The sequence below is a fragment of the Triturus cristatus genome, chromosome 7, assembly GCF_964204655.1.
Source record: "Triturus cristatus chromosome 7, aTriCri1.1, whole genome shotgun sequence".
Taxonomy (NCBI): domain Eukaryota; kingdom Metazoa; phylum Chordata; class Amphibia; order Caudata; family Salamandridae; genus Triturus; species Triturus cristatus.
This window is the reverse complement of record NC_140590.1, coordinates 1,545,393,353-1,545,406,657: the sequence shown is the minus strand read 5'-3', so window position 1 is coordinate 1,545,406,657 and position 13,305 is coordinate 1,545,393,353. Positions and strand designations below refer to the sequence as shown.

General features: G+C 40.5%; 1 protein-coding gene across 5 annotated transcripts in view; it reads right to left on the bottom strand.

Annotated features, from left to right (window-relative positions):
- HNF4A (hepatocyte nuclear factor 4 alpha) overlaps window positions 1-13,305 on the bottom strand; it is a 572,114-nt gene that overhangs the window by 13,658 nt on the left and 545,151 nt on the right. For all 5 annotated transcript variants that reach the window (XM_085619322.1, XM_085619324.1, XM_085619325.1 and 2 more), the window contains one exon: window positions 779-866. In XM_085619322.1, coding sequence (XP_085475448.1) covers window positions 779-866 — 88 coding nt within the window. The remainder of the gene's footprint in view (window positions 1-778; window positions 867-13,305) is intronic.

Sequence of the window (13,305 nt, the reverse complement as noted above, 5' to 3'; positions counted from 1 at the left end):
TTGCAAACGGGGGTGGTATGCACCCACTGAATTTATAGGAGGAGGAACGTGAATTGTTTGCGTCCATCCTCATCAGGCACCACTTAGATTTATAGTAATAATCATATATCTGTTCTTCAGCACAGTTGTCAAGGAAATAGTAAGTGGCCTTCGACGTCTGGTTGCATGGCACTGGGACCCCACTAGAGTATGTGTGGTACCTCTTTGATAACGCGGTGGCGTAACATTAGCCTCCGCAGTGTTGGGGGGCCCTTGAGCTCCTGGGGACCCTTTCCAGCATAGTGCATAGGTGGCTATCCCCTGGCTTGAGAGCTCCTGCCTGGGCCTGGGGGGGACTCCGTGTACTTTGCAAGGGGCTCCCCTTGAGTTTCATTACACCACTACAATAGTGGGTCCTAGAGCTAAATAGTTGAAGGCAGTTGTAAGCTGAAATGCACTGCCTTTGCCGCCCACGACGGCCGTGCTAGAGAACGGGGGGGGGGGGTATGCTGGCGATGATTCCTGCGTTTGCTGCCCCTGCAGCAAACTCATGTAAGAGCGGGGGATGGAGGGGCAAGACCGGTGCCCCCAAAACTCAAGCTGGATGGGGCGCACCACTCACTTGCTACGCCACTGGCGGTGTCCCTTCATTATGGCAGAGGAATTCAACAGGCAGACAGAAAAACACACACATGCACACACAGGCACACACACATACACACACACACACATCCATACAAATATAGCATGGCACAAAATCATATTTCATTGCATTGACAACACTCCCAAAAATGTTTACCTAAAAGTAAAATATCTTTGTAAACCATTGACCGCTTGGCAGCTCCTAATAACAGATGTTCTCCTGCATGTGCTCTTAGCAAAGCAACCTGCGAAAAAAGCAAAAAGCGTTGATTTAGAAGCTTCGAGAAGCTGTCTCCATTATGTACTGGTAACAATTCTTCAAAATATACAGAGTGGTCTTTGGCTGTGCTACGTGGAGTATTGCTCCATCACTATTGGATATTGAAATATCATTCCACCTACCTGGAAGTGGAACACTTGAGGACTATTTTACATCTAAAAAAGATACCCTAAGAGATCACACAGTTTCCCCCATTCACTTCTTTATCTCCTATACACATGCTGGTTAGAACACGATTCTTAATTGTTATGTTGCCCAGCAGTGGCAAAAAAAAAATTGCAGGCTTTAATGTAGCAAACATATGCAACACATGAAAACCGTATTTGTGAATGCCTTTGTTTACATTGGTTGGCATATTAGAGTCAGAAGATGTGACTTTGCCCATTCTTGTTTTTCAATGGAATGAAGTGTCTACTGATGAAACTCTGGAATGTAAGTGTTTTGTTAATATAAAACAGAATTGTTGTTTGGATATACTACAATCACAATTTAACATATGTTGTATATGTGCAGCCCGCATATTTTGTTAAACAAATTCTCAAGTGCAATTTGAAATAGGAGGCACATTTTAGAAGTTAATGTAAAGTATCAGCTAATGCTTACATAGAAAACAAAGAATGGCCCACAAAAGCAGTGGGAAAGCTCCTTGTTCGAAAGGACCATTGTTTTTTTTGTTTTACACCAACAAAATTCTGCTTTATGAGTTTGTGAAAAACAACCAAATGACTAGAGGCTGAACCAACACGGCGGCCTTCCAGTAATTAATCTATTCCTACATTACAGCCACCTCGCTGATGGTTGCATTGTAGGCGTTGAGATCCCTGCCAGGCAGGCATGGATTTCAAACATTGTGGGTGGCCTGCTGGAAAGGCATGAAGGTGAAAGCCTCTGCCAACTTTGTGGGCTGATGGGTCACCTACCAGGGTCTAAATGAACACTTAAGGACTTTATCCTAGCTCACATTCCATGTATACATGAAATGGAGGGACCTTAATGGCAGAACACAATCTGCTTACATCTCCTCAGAACTTGAAATCTGAGGCTTTTGATGAGTGCCTGAGTCCTAGGAAGCCACAACCACCAAAACTCCGTCGGGTTGTCTTGAGTTTTCTTTCTTGTGTTATCAGTTCTTGCCAGACAATTATATATCATACCATTTCTACGTTTGTATTGCACCAAACTCCAGAAAGAAACAAGCTGCTGTGGGAATTTGAAGGTACCAGAAATTTATTCAAATAGATTTTTAAGAATCTCTTAAAAGCGAGAAATTGTTCCATTTGTCTTTGGTTGTCTGGGTGTATCCCTCCTGTTTTCTTCCTCTTTGGCGGAATCAGAAACGGCTTCTTAACAGAACTGAGAGCTCCTGCAGATGAGTAAAGGCAGAACTCTCAATTTGTGTATGCTCTTTGCAGCCAATGAAGGCTCTAATAGGCCTGAGAATTTTGTGAGGTATTTTAATATTCATTTTTAGGTAGTGGCAAGAAGAGAATTGCCATGATCTATTTTGGAGCAGATGTATGCCCTTACAGCGATAGCCCGCTTCTCCTGTGAAAGAAGGTGTTTGGTGATAGGGGGGAGTTTGAAATGCTAATTCGTGGAATGAATTATCTGGTGAACTGGTCCACCCATTGTCATCTGGTAATCAAAGCTACTCCTATGGGTTTTACCTTTTACTTTATTTCTACTTCAGAGGAACCTACGGAAAAGCAAAGGTATTCTGCCTTCTTCTGTTTAAGCCAATGATAACTACCAATCAACAGAAATTCGGTCTTTGCAGCTTTAAGAACCAACCAGTTTGCTTTCACCATGCTTGAACAGCTTCAAAGACCCAGGCTACATTCCGTCTAGCTAAATTAAATTTTAAAGTCGAAACACCACCACAGTGTCATCTGAATAGGATTACAAATTCACACCCAAAGATAAATAAAACAAGAACAAAACGACAATAATCCTATCAGCAAAACCGGATATATGCAGGTTTAAAGATGTCAGTGAAAATAGCACCAAAAAGCACCTGGATAGCTGGTCTCGCCAGACTGGGACAAAGACACAATCTTAGGTCAACCGCAATGGAGCGCAGGCCAGCAACAGGGACCCAGTTAGGCTCGCTGGATGAGAGTGCCTTAAATTGAGGTTGTGAAGCATTGCGAGATCCCACGTCGAGGGCGCATCGCAGAGCCTAGGTAATGCGCCGGTTCTGAGGAGCTGCAGAACTGAAATTCGAGGTCCTGCATAGTCGATGCTGCCATTGATGAGTGATATGCGGTGTGAAGGTCTGAGCCAATGAAGCTTAGCACAGCAGTGGTTCCATTGTGGGATACGAGGACGATGCAGAGTCCTTGCTCTGGGAGAATAATTGCAGCGGAGGCGATGCGTCAGCTGTGCTCGGGTTTGCACTGCTCAGCAGAGGAGGTGCGTTGTTTCTGCTGGATCCACAGATGGCTGGCACAGCACCTTCAGGCCTACCTCCAAAGCACCAGGCACAAAATATATGACTATTTGTATTGTGACATCCTAATTGTACTGGGGAAGACAATTTTTGTAATGATCCGTGCAATGAGCAGTCTAACTGATTATTATTGATGACAAATCACCCCAGATACACAGTTAACAGTAATTTATTTACTCTGTTGTTATTGTATTGATCTGCTCTTTCCTAAATTGCCTTAAAATTGTGTAAGCATGATCATGTAATGAGAAACTATGTTCATAGGCTTTTGTTATATTAAAAATTTAATAAACACATTATTAAAAATTAAATGAATCATAAATCTTTACCTTTGCAGCCTGAAGTCGTGTGAGTGGAGGCATTAGTGATGCGCTTTTTCGCAGGTGTATGACAGCACTTAGCTCTAGGTCTATTTTTTCTACGCTATGTGATATTGCACTGTCTTCCTCCCACAGGGCGCTGTAGGTGTTTGTAGTTCTCATACCATGCAAATCCACCTTTTGTAGTGTCAGTTTTCTTTTGACTAATCCCAGTGCAGGGGATAGTGATTTCCCATTACCATGTTGTACAAAGTGATGTTTCACTGCACAACATCACCTGATATCTATGGCTGCATCTGAACATGAAGGGTTTCAGCATGCAGGCACAGCAGACTCAGCTTTGTGACGTTAAACTCCCTCCTCTCCTGCGTAAGGGTATGTTTATATGTGGTGGAGTGCCTGCCGAGCTCTGATGCTCAGGCTGAGGAGAGGGGCCATCAATTTCTGGTTTTAGTGCATAACCACAGTCACCTGTAAAAATGGGCTGTCGCATTTAGTTCATGTGTTTGCCAAAGGATGGAGAATGTTTCTGTAATGTATGTTTCAGACACAATGACCACTGTGTAATCTTGCATAGGAGTTCCTGGTTCCTTGGGGTTGAATATGTGGCTTTGCATTATGTGATCACCATTTCTATCACCAAACAGCGATGAATATACTAGACAATCAGAACTAGTAAATGTTATGAGGCTAAGGTACCACAATATCTCTGTCAGAATATTGTCTAGCATAAATATTGTGTCCTAAATATTGTTTTCAAACCCATCAGCCCATTATGGTTACTATTAGAAAATCTACACCCAAATGCACCATATTTTTTAAATTTATACTTAAGACAATATATTTAGGTTGATTTCTGCATACAATATTCTGGCATAGAACCGTTATCAGCTGATGCAGACATCCCAATTTAATACATGTTGCTCCTTCTTCCAGGTTGTGAGCTGGCTCTTTTCTGGTATCTTGAGTATTGTCTGAGAGCTACATGTCATGACTAATACAAAGTGTGCATACAGGAAGTTCATCATCTTTTAAGAAAATGCATTCGCGGTGTGGGAAAAGAGTTGTAAATCGCAGGAGAAAGCAGGGACTGCGAACAGTTAGTGATACATTATTATAGATAATTCTTAATCAGATTTAAAATCATTGATCAACCTGATGGGAAGTGAGTGCTGAATGGTAACAATGTTTGTAACATACGATGAATTAATTGAAATATATGAACGGGGAAAACAGGGGGTACCAACGCTGCAAATTTGATAGATTGAGAACCGGAGGGCCACTGACATGGTCTACTGACAAGCTGAGACTCCTGGCTTAAGCATGAAGTATTGTGTGATGATATTTAATTGTTGGTTGATCACTGCACTTTAAAGGACAGAAACTCACTGCATGCTTAGAATTGGTAGTTCTTTAAATTTGAGTGATATCTGAATGTTACCTTTGTTCAACAGCAGGGTTAATAAATATTAAAATATTATTTAAAGAATGTCAGATGAAATAGTATAGCAGACATACATGATAGTTATGTTGGTGTTGAGCAAAATAGCCTGTAGAGTTTGCTTGATGGATTTACCTTTCTTCACAGAGTTGTTTTTCCCTGAAGAAGTACAACGTATGCATGAAATGCATTAGGATTATATATCTGTAAATGTTTCAATTATGTTTCAGAAGAATGAATTGAAAATAATTAGAAAAAGTTTGATAAATTAATAAAAAAACTTTTTTTTGTGAAGAAACGATTTACCTAAATTAGTTTTGAAAGAAGAAAATCGAATAGATGACAGAAGTTTGTCTCATGAGTTGGTTTTGAATCTACAAGATATCTTTGTGACCATGAAAAGATTAAGTTATAGACAGACAGAAGCACTTGAGTGTGACTGCCAGGGAATTATCATGGTGCAGATTTGGTCAACACACAACAGGATTCTAAAACATTGCAAAACCCCTACCTCTTCACGAAATTTCCTCATCACACAAGGTGTTCCTTGCAGACCATGTGAAATTTCTCTTATGCCCCCTTTTTTTCTTTTCTTTTTCCACAAGTCTCTGTAGAGACTGTATGATGAAGTATGGGAGCTTGTATCCTAAGTGATCATCCTGGGCTGCATGTCATCTGTAGTATATATACTTGCCCAGCACTCATAAAATCAGCCTTGATCCTTTGCAGAGATTGTAACTTTGTAACTTTAAAAAAATTATTAATACTTTTTAAATTATTTCCCTTCTTGTCAAAGTGTCCTAGGATGCAATTTCATCTTAAAATGCATACTGGGTATGTCCCAATGTTCCTTCCTCAGACAGGATTTGAGAGACCTCTTCTAAGATGAAGCATGTTGATAGGGATTATCTTTTCAGCTGGCATCTCTACATTGCGTAATGTTCATGACTGCTATTAGTGTGGGCGTGGGTAACTTGGTTATCTAGCCTTTTTTATGCGCTGATTGCTTAACTGCCTGTTCACATTATCTTATTTTTCTTCTCTTGCATTGCCTTTGGCTGTTTGCCCAGTTTCATTTCCTTGCAGGGTTCTTTAGGATGTTTTATATCACTTGCCTTCTCACTGGCCAACTTGACCACTTCTTGACTTTATTTGGATGTTCTGGGTTGTTTATTGTGGATAATAAAATGTTTTAGCCATCTTAATTTTTAGGTCTGGGCTAGTGACAGCTTTTGCTATCCCTCCAAAGACTTTACATTATATAAAATATATCTAATTATAGATTGATAACAGTGAATTATAGGGATGTTTTTCAACGAGGGGTTCTGAGGGACATCATACAGACAACCGAGCTAAACTCGAGTTATCTATAATGTCACTCAGAACCCCGGTGTAAAAAACATTCCTTAATATACCCAGCTATAATTTTATGTTATGTATGGCCCTCAAAATCCTCTTCTCCTGCTATCAATTGCTATGCAGAGGAGTAATGTGGGACCCATACATAACACAGCCTCTCCTCTCTGGCCCAAACTTTAAAAGAAAGAAAACATACCTGTAACCAATAACCAACACCCACCACCTTCCTTGCATTCCTTCCCCCTCCTGCAGCTGTGTCTTCTGCTTTCATTCAAAGCTGACAAGCAGTGATGCTCTGACAAGCTCTCAGAGAGCTGTCAGCCTGGTTTGGAAGGGATGTATGACGTAGCAACAGTGGGTAATGAGTTTTGTTGCCACTTCATACCAGTGACTTATGACATTTAGAAATTGAAATAAACGATAGAGGCTTTCTTTGAGAGCCATACATAACAATATACAAAAGAGAGGAACTTTGGGTAAACCCTGTTCAGCCATTTGGCATTTTGGCTAAGCCCAGAGGACAACACACATAAAGTGGAGAAATGTCAGCCCACTTCAGCCAGTTTTGCTGGAATTGTCATTCACATATTAGATCAGTCTGGAGGCCAACAATCCAGTAATCAGACAGGCGGTCATATTAAGTGACAGCATTTTGCCTCTTTGCATCTACGTCTGCACAGAAAAGATGTGAGCATCAACTGGTGTAGGCACCACCACTGGCCCCTGAGCATCGCTCTCCAAATAGCTTTGTGATCGGTGTGCTATGAGTGTGCCGGTGTGATGAGAATTTTTTTAAACATGTTATTTAAAAAAATGAGGAGGACATTTAACGATTTGTCAATCATTCCAATATGTAGGTGTTCTGAGTAGAATTATTAACTATTTTACATCGTACACTCAAATTATCTACACTTCTTCTTGGCAGTAGGATTCTTTTATGAGTATATAACCTTTTAGGCATTTTCTTTTAAACTTCCATTAGGTGTTTTATATGTAATGAAAGTGCTAATCTACAAATATTCAACAAAAGTGTTTTCCCATCACCCAATTTACTTACTAAAACTAGTCACAGAACAGATACATCATCACAAGGGCAGGGCTTCGTTTCAAGATTATGTGCATAGTCCAGGCGGAAGCACGCTGGCCCATGCTATTTTAAACTTATCAATTGTATTGTTGTTTTTAATCATGCTTAGAGATACTTTGTAAATATACTTGTGCTGCAATGAATTGTACACTTCTATGTGTTTGCTTTATGTAACACTTTTATGGATGGTAGAGTACATCCTTGCGGGGCAATAATAGATTGAAACCGAGTCAAGAACATATATATTTTTTTATTTTTTGGAGAGTTTTATATAGCACAAACTTGACCCAAATCGGGTATCAGAGCGCTTTACATAGCACCAGTTGCATTACATGAGGACACATTAATTTTTGTTAGGCACGGGGAGATTTAGTGATTTGCCCAGAATCTCAGGATGTTCAGCGTCATTGCCGAGACTCGAACCCAGTTCCCCAGATTCGAAGTCGACCGCCCTAGCTGTTAGGCCAATGCCTCTCCCCAATATGTTTTGTTGAACATTTCACCCAGCTTAAGGAATCTGATTGCAAATCCAATTTTTTCCCTTTTCACTGTTAGTGTCCCAGTTATTCTTTTACATTGTCTAATGGTTTCCTTAGCAAAATACTCATTGACGTGTTTCGACTTCAATTAGCTGGACACATCTTTAATAAGGTCACCATCATGACATCGAGTCACTCTTTTCTGCATGTTTTGGAAGTCTTTATTTAACGAAGATCAGACATGGTTCAATAATATTCTTTTATCGACTATGTATGTGCATTATTTGCTTGTTAGTTTATGTGTGTAGTTGTGGGGAAGGTGGGAAGCAATGGAGTAGAAAGGTCAGGACTTTGGCAGGGATGGGTGCTGACAGAATGTGAAGACTTTAAATATTCAAAGTGGATATCCGATTTGGCTGAGTGCTGTTTGCTCTCTGATGATGGTTGGGCAGAGAAGGCTGACAACATCAGAAAGAATAGTGAAGCTCACGCCAGGCAGTAGTGGGCATTGGCTCAAAGTGACGTGGAGCAGGTTATCGTTCCTCCACTCTCAGTATGAGTCTTCTAAGCCTGGGTGGTAAATTCCATTCCGTTCACGGAATTTGCGGAATGTGGGTAATTTCGCGTTCCGCGGAGAACACAGAATTGCCCAAAATACTGAATTCTGCGGCTTCGCGAAATGTTTTGCTTGTTCGCGTTCTCAAAATGCGCGTTCACAAGATATTTCTCCCCGAGCACGCAAACAGTGATCGCGAACAGGAAAAAAGCATTGCGAACAAGCAATTCCGCGTGTGTGCGGAATTTCTGCGTGTTTTCGCAGAGATTATTTACCGTTTCGCGGAGCTTTGTGTAGCGCGACTACGCAAATTCCGCCCACCCCACTCTTTACTCACACTAAGAGTGGAGGAACGATCACCTGTCAAAGTTTGCTCTTGTCTCAATGGAGGTACGTGTGTGCACTACTTTTTACCAAGGCTGCAAATTTGTAAAAAGTATTACTGAACATAACTGCAATGTATGAATTGCTAAATATGTTCAAATCTGCCAATTTTATAGAATAATTATAAGAAAATATGTTTGCCATTCTGGAGGGTCAAGATTATTATTATTTTTTACAAGCAAGTGGGCTCGGCATTTAAAGGTTTGAAGACCATTGCCAGGTGTCATACCCATGGGGAATGAGTGGTAACTACAGGTAACTATTTTCAATAAGTCACAACATTTCTGATTTCCTCTTATTATTATGCAAACTCTAGTAAGGAGGATTACCGTCTTCAGTGCGCATTGGATTGCACTGCTCAAAGCAGCAACCCGCAGACCTTCAGCATAATGATACAACAATATACAACTGCACACTTCCCTCCATCCAACGTCCACTTTTGCATCAAAATAGTTCTGATGGTATTGGTTTTACCAGTGCTTGTTTTCCATGTCGGCACGCTAATCATTTACCGGCCATGTTTCTTTTTAATTCCCGAGATCTCCTTGTGCTTTAGGTGTTTGTGTCCAGTGTGAACTATCTGCATTTGCACAGTTTTCCTTGTGCCTAGGTATTCCTTGGCACAAGTGGTTTCACTGCATTTCCTGTTTGTCGCTGTGCAGTGTTATCTGCTCGCGTGCCACCATCCTGCATTGCACAATTTCGCCATGATTAATCAGTTTTCGGTTGCGTTTTACCATCTATTGATCGGCTAATTCCGATATCAAGGTAAACTGTTGGCAGTTTCTTCCTGGCACAATCGAAGTGTTGATCGCACCAATTAATTTCAAATTACGTCAGCAGGGGCCCTTAGCTTTTGAGAACAGAGACCACTATAGGTTCCGGATTCTGAGCACGTGCACAGTATCTGCGGTGGGGCAGGCGTGCAATATGTTTTTAGAAACTTGAACATACGTCTGTGCCGTAAAAAGAGCAAATACATTTGTTCCAACAAGACAAACAATGTTTGAGAGTTAATGATTGCAGACGCCATTTGTAAAGTAACCAGCAATCCCTGAAACCCTTAGGAATCATTGCTACCTCTGTTAAAAATCCCAAGTTTTTGCAGAAACACGGGTTAATAGTTTGACAACAGCAATGTCACTTAGTAATCGCCAGGGAAGCTCTTAGCTGTATAAACCGCTGACTAACCATTAACACTGCTTTGTGTAAAAAGGCAAGACTAAGAAAAGCGCAAATTCAATATGTATGAAGAAAAATCGTGGTGGTTGGACATTCTTGAGCTAAAGCTCTCTAACCATTGGTCATTAATGTCTATTCTGAAACCAGTTTTTTGTAATTGAGCATTGACTTCCAAGACAATGCCCCCGAAATCGTGAGAGAAGAAAGGCAGGTGGTGCAAGCTTTGTGTGAGTGCAAAACAAAGAGTTAAAAATACCTTATCATTAAGATTCACATTTTATTCAGGAATATCACACAGATGACTGTGTTATATTCCTGACGAAAATTTTGGCGTGGATTTTATTTTAATATAATTGAAACCAGAATATTATCCATCTGAAGTTATGACTGAGTGGGAGAGTCAGCTTTTGAAGAATTGCAGGGAGGAGGGGGTGGTGGTTGGAGTGAGTAACTGCCTGCTGCATGTGGTGTTTGGTGGGATCCCTGGTGGAGATGTAGGAGAAACAATGGACGAAGAGGGCAAAGCTAGCCAAATGGGCACAAATTTCATCCCTTAACAAACAAGGAGAAGACAGGTCGGAGATCAAAGTTGCAAGTGCTCCTTTGAAGAAACAGGAATGTGGAAGAGCCTTATTCCAACACATAGGTTTACTGGTTGGTAGCAATCAAGAATGATGGGAAGATAGAAGAATGAACTCCCTGAGAGTTAATAATAATAATAATCCACATTTGTAAAGCGCGAACAATCACCCGTAAGGGTCTCTAGGCGCTGGGGGTCATCGGGAAGATTAAGCAAGCTATTGCCCAGAGTCACATGGTGCTGGGCTAATCTGCCGCCGGTGCCGGGGATCGAACCGCGATCCCCAGATTCCGGAGTCAGTCGCCCTGGCCGCGGCGCCACACCTCCCCCCTGATTGATATCACAGGCAACAACATTGAAGCTTGAGCTGTCACCTATTTCCAACTGAAACATGAGCAAGCTGCAGTTGCAATTAAGAATGATGGATCACACTCAAACTATGCCCATCCGCTTACTCCCAGGCCTGACCCTTCCCTACTACTACCACTACATACTACAATTATATAGCACCAAATACATTACAGTCTCCTAAGTCCCCCACCCTGACCACGACCAGTCTAAATATGACCTTGTGTCATCCCCCTCCCTCAAACCTACTGCAAGATAACCAGGTAAGAAAAATTCAATTGAAAAATGAGAACCTAGAAGTGATAACATGGAAGCTGAGTAGTAAGTTTCGATCAGTGCACCTGAATAATACCTCCTAGAAGAAGTAAGTTACAAACTTGCAGAAACACTGCAAGACAATAGAAAACCAATTTTGAAACGAGTTTCCACATTATTTGATCCCAGCAAGCCAGAAGAATTAATAGATATGACTTTCTTTCTGACTGATTCTTTTCTGCGAAATATAGACTTACAAGTAGATAGTATTGCCTGGAATTGGAGATGCAATGTGTACATAAGGATCCCCCTGAAGAATGTGTAACTCGCAAAAGCTTAGAAGAACCTTGCTTCATGTTTATTTCAGATGCACATTTTAGTTATATAGGTATGCCTGTATTATTACATGTTATTTGTAATGTGCAACTCTATAGCTCCTCTCTGCCCCACATCTTATTCAATCGTTATCAAAACCACAGCATACTTCCTGCATTAATTCCAGGTCATCAACCACATGTGTGCAGAGGACATGCAGTAAGTAATTAATCTGAGACAAAATCTAAATGCTAGTAATTTGTGACTTTCAGGAGAATTACATTCTATAAGCAACTGGATCGGTAGTAAATTTATGAACCTGCAAATAGAATATCATTCTTGTATACTCCAAAATCAACCTTTGGGAGACCTCTCCCTGGCCTTCCTCACTAGGCAGCTCTACCGCTCCAGTGAAGATAATCTGTAACTTAGGTATCCAAGTGAAGGAAACCTTGCATATGATGCACAAATTGTAGCTGTGACAAAAGCTTGTCACTTTACTCTCCACACACTTAAACAAATTTTCCTATTTCCTAAATGTCTCTCAAAAACCACAGTGGCAAATATGTTTGTGTAGTCCTGACTAGACTAGTGTAAGGGGACTTCATTGTTGCAGCCTAAGAAAACTATTGCCACTTTGCAAAAGATTCAGAACACTACAGTTAAATAAGTTTTTAACATGCTCAAAATTGGCCCCATTTTACAATTTCCATAGATTAACACTGGTTAAAAGTCCATAATCGTGTACAATTCAAATCAACAAGTATGATCTATAAGATCAATAATAATTTTTGGCACTTGTTCACAAAATAATCTCCTGTCACCATGAGTATTGCAATCTCAGTCCTATACCTTTTTTGCTATCCTGAAATCTCAGAAAAATAAATTTGGCATAAGAGTTTTTCATGTGTCTGACACAGAGTTAAAGCATCAGCTCCCACTCTCTGTATGCTCTGAGCCAACACTAAAAAAATCTGAAAATTTTAGAACACCTGAGTCTATGCATTATAATCATCTGGTGGTAGATTTGTCTGGGAGCCTCCCTATCGTGTAATTGTTTCACAAGTGTGGTTGAATGGATCCTAGCGAGTCCCCCACTCCACCCTGTGCAATTCAATGTCCATATAGCACCACAAGAAGCTTAGTGGTTGTTGTGCTCATGTTTTTTGTTCTTGTCGAATAACAGGAATTGTGTCCTGGTCGGACTGACCATCAGCAAGATCCTGGACATCCAGGTTTGGATGCCCAGTCCTGAATTTCCAGCAACTACCTGAACATATACATTACATTAATAATGTAATAAATAATAGCAATAAATGTATTTTGCTTTGCAAAGGCTGATGCAAATGTTGAACTATTTCTAAAAGATTCCATGTTAGTTTCAATTTCCCCTGTACCAGTCATATATATTCCACTCTCCTTAGATTAGTTATCCTAAAATAATTTTAATTGGATCAATATTATGGCCCAATATTATCTCCTGATATGTAATGCTCATCATTTATTGGCAAGCAATCTAATTTAATCTTTGTTTCTTAAATCATAAATCATAGAAACATTGATTATTACCAGGGAGTTAACAAAGTCAAGACTTTGTTAAGACATCCAGGAAAGAACAGAATCACTTGCTGTTTGACGTTACAGTAATT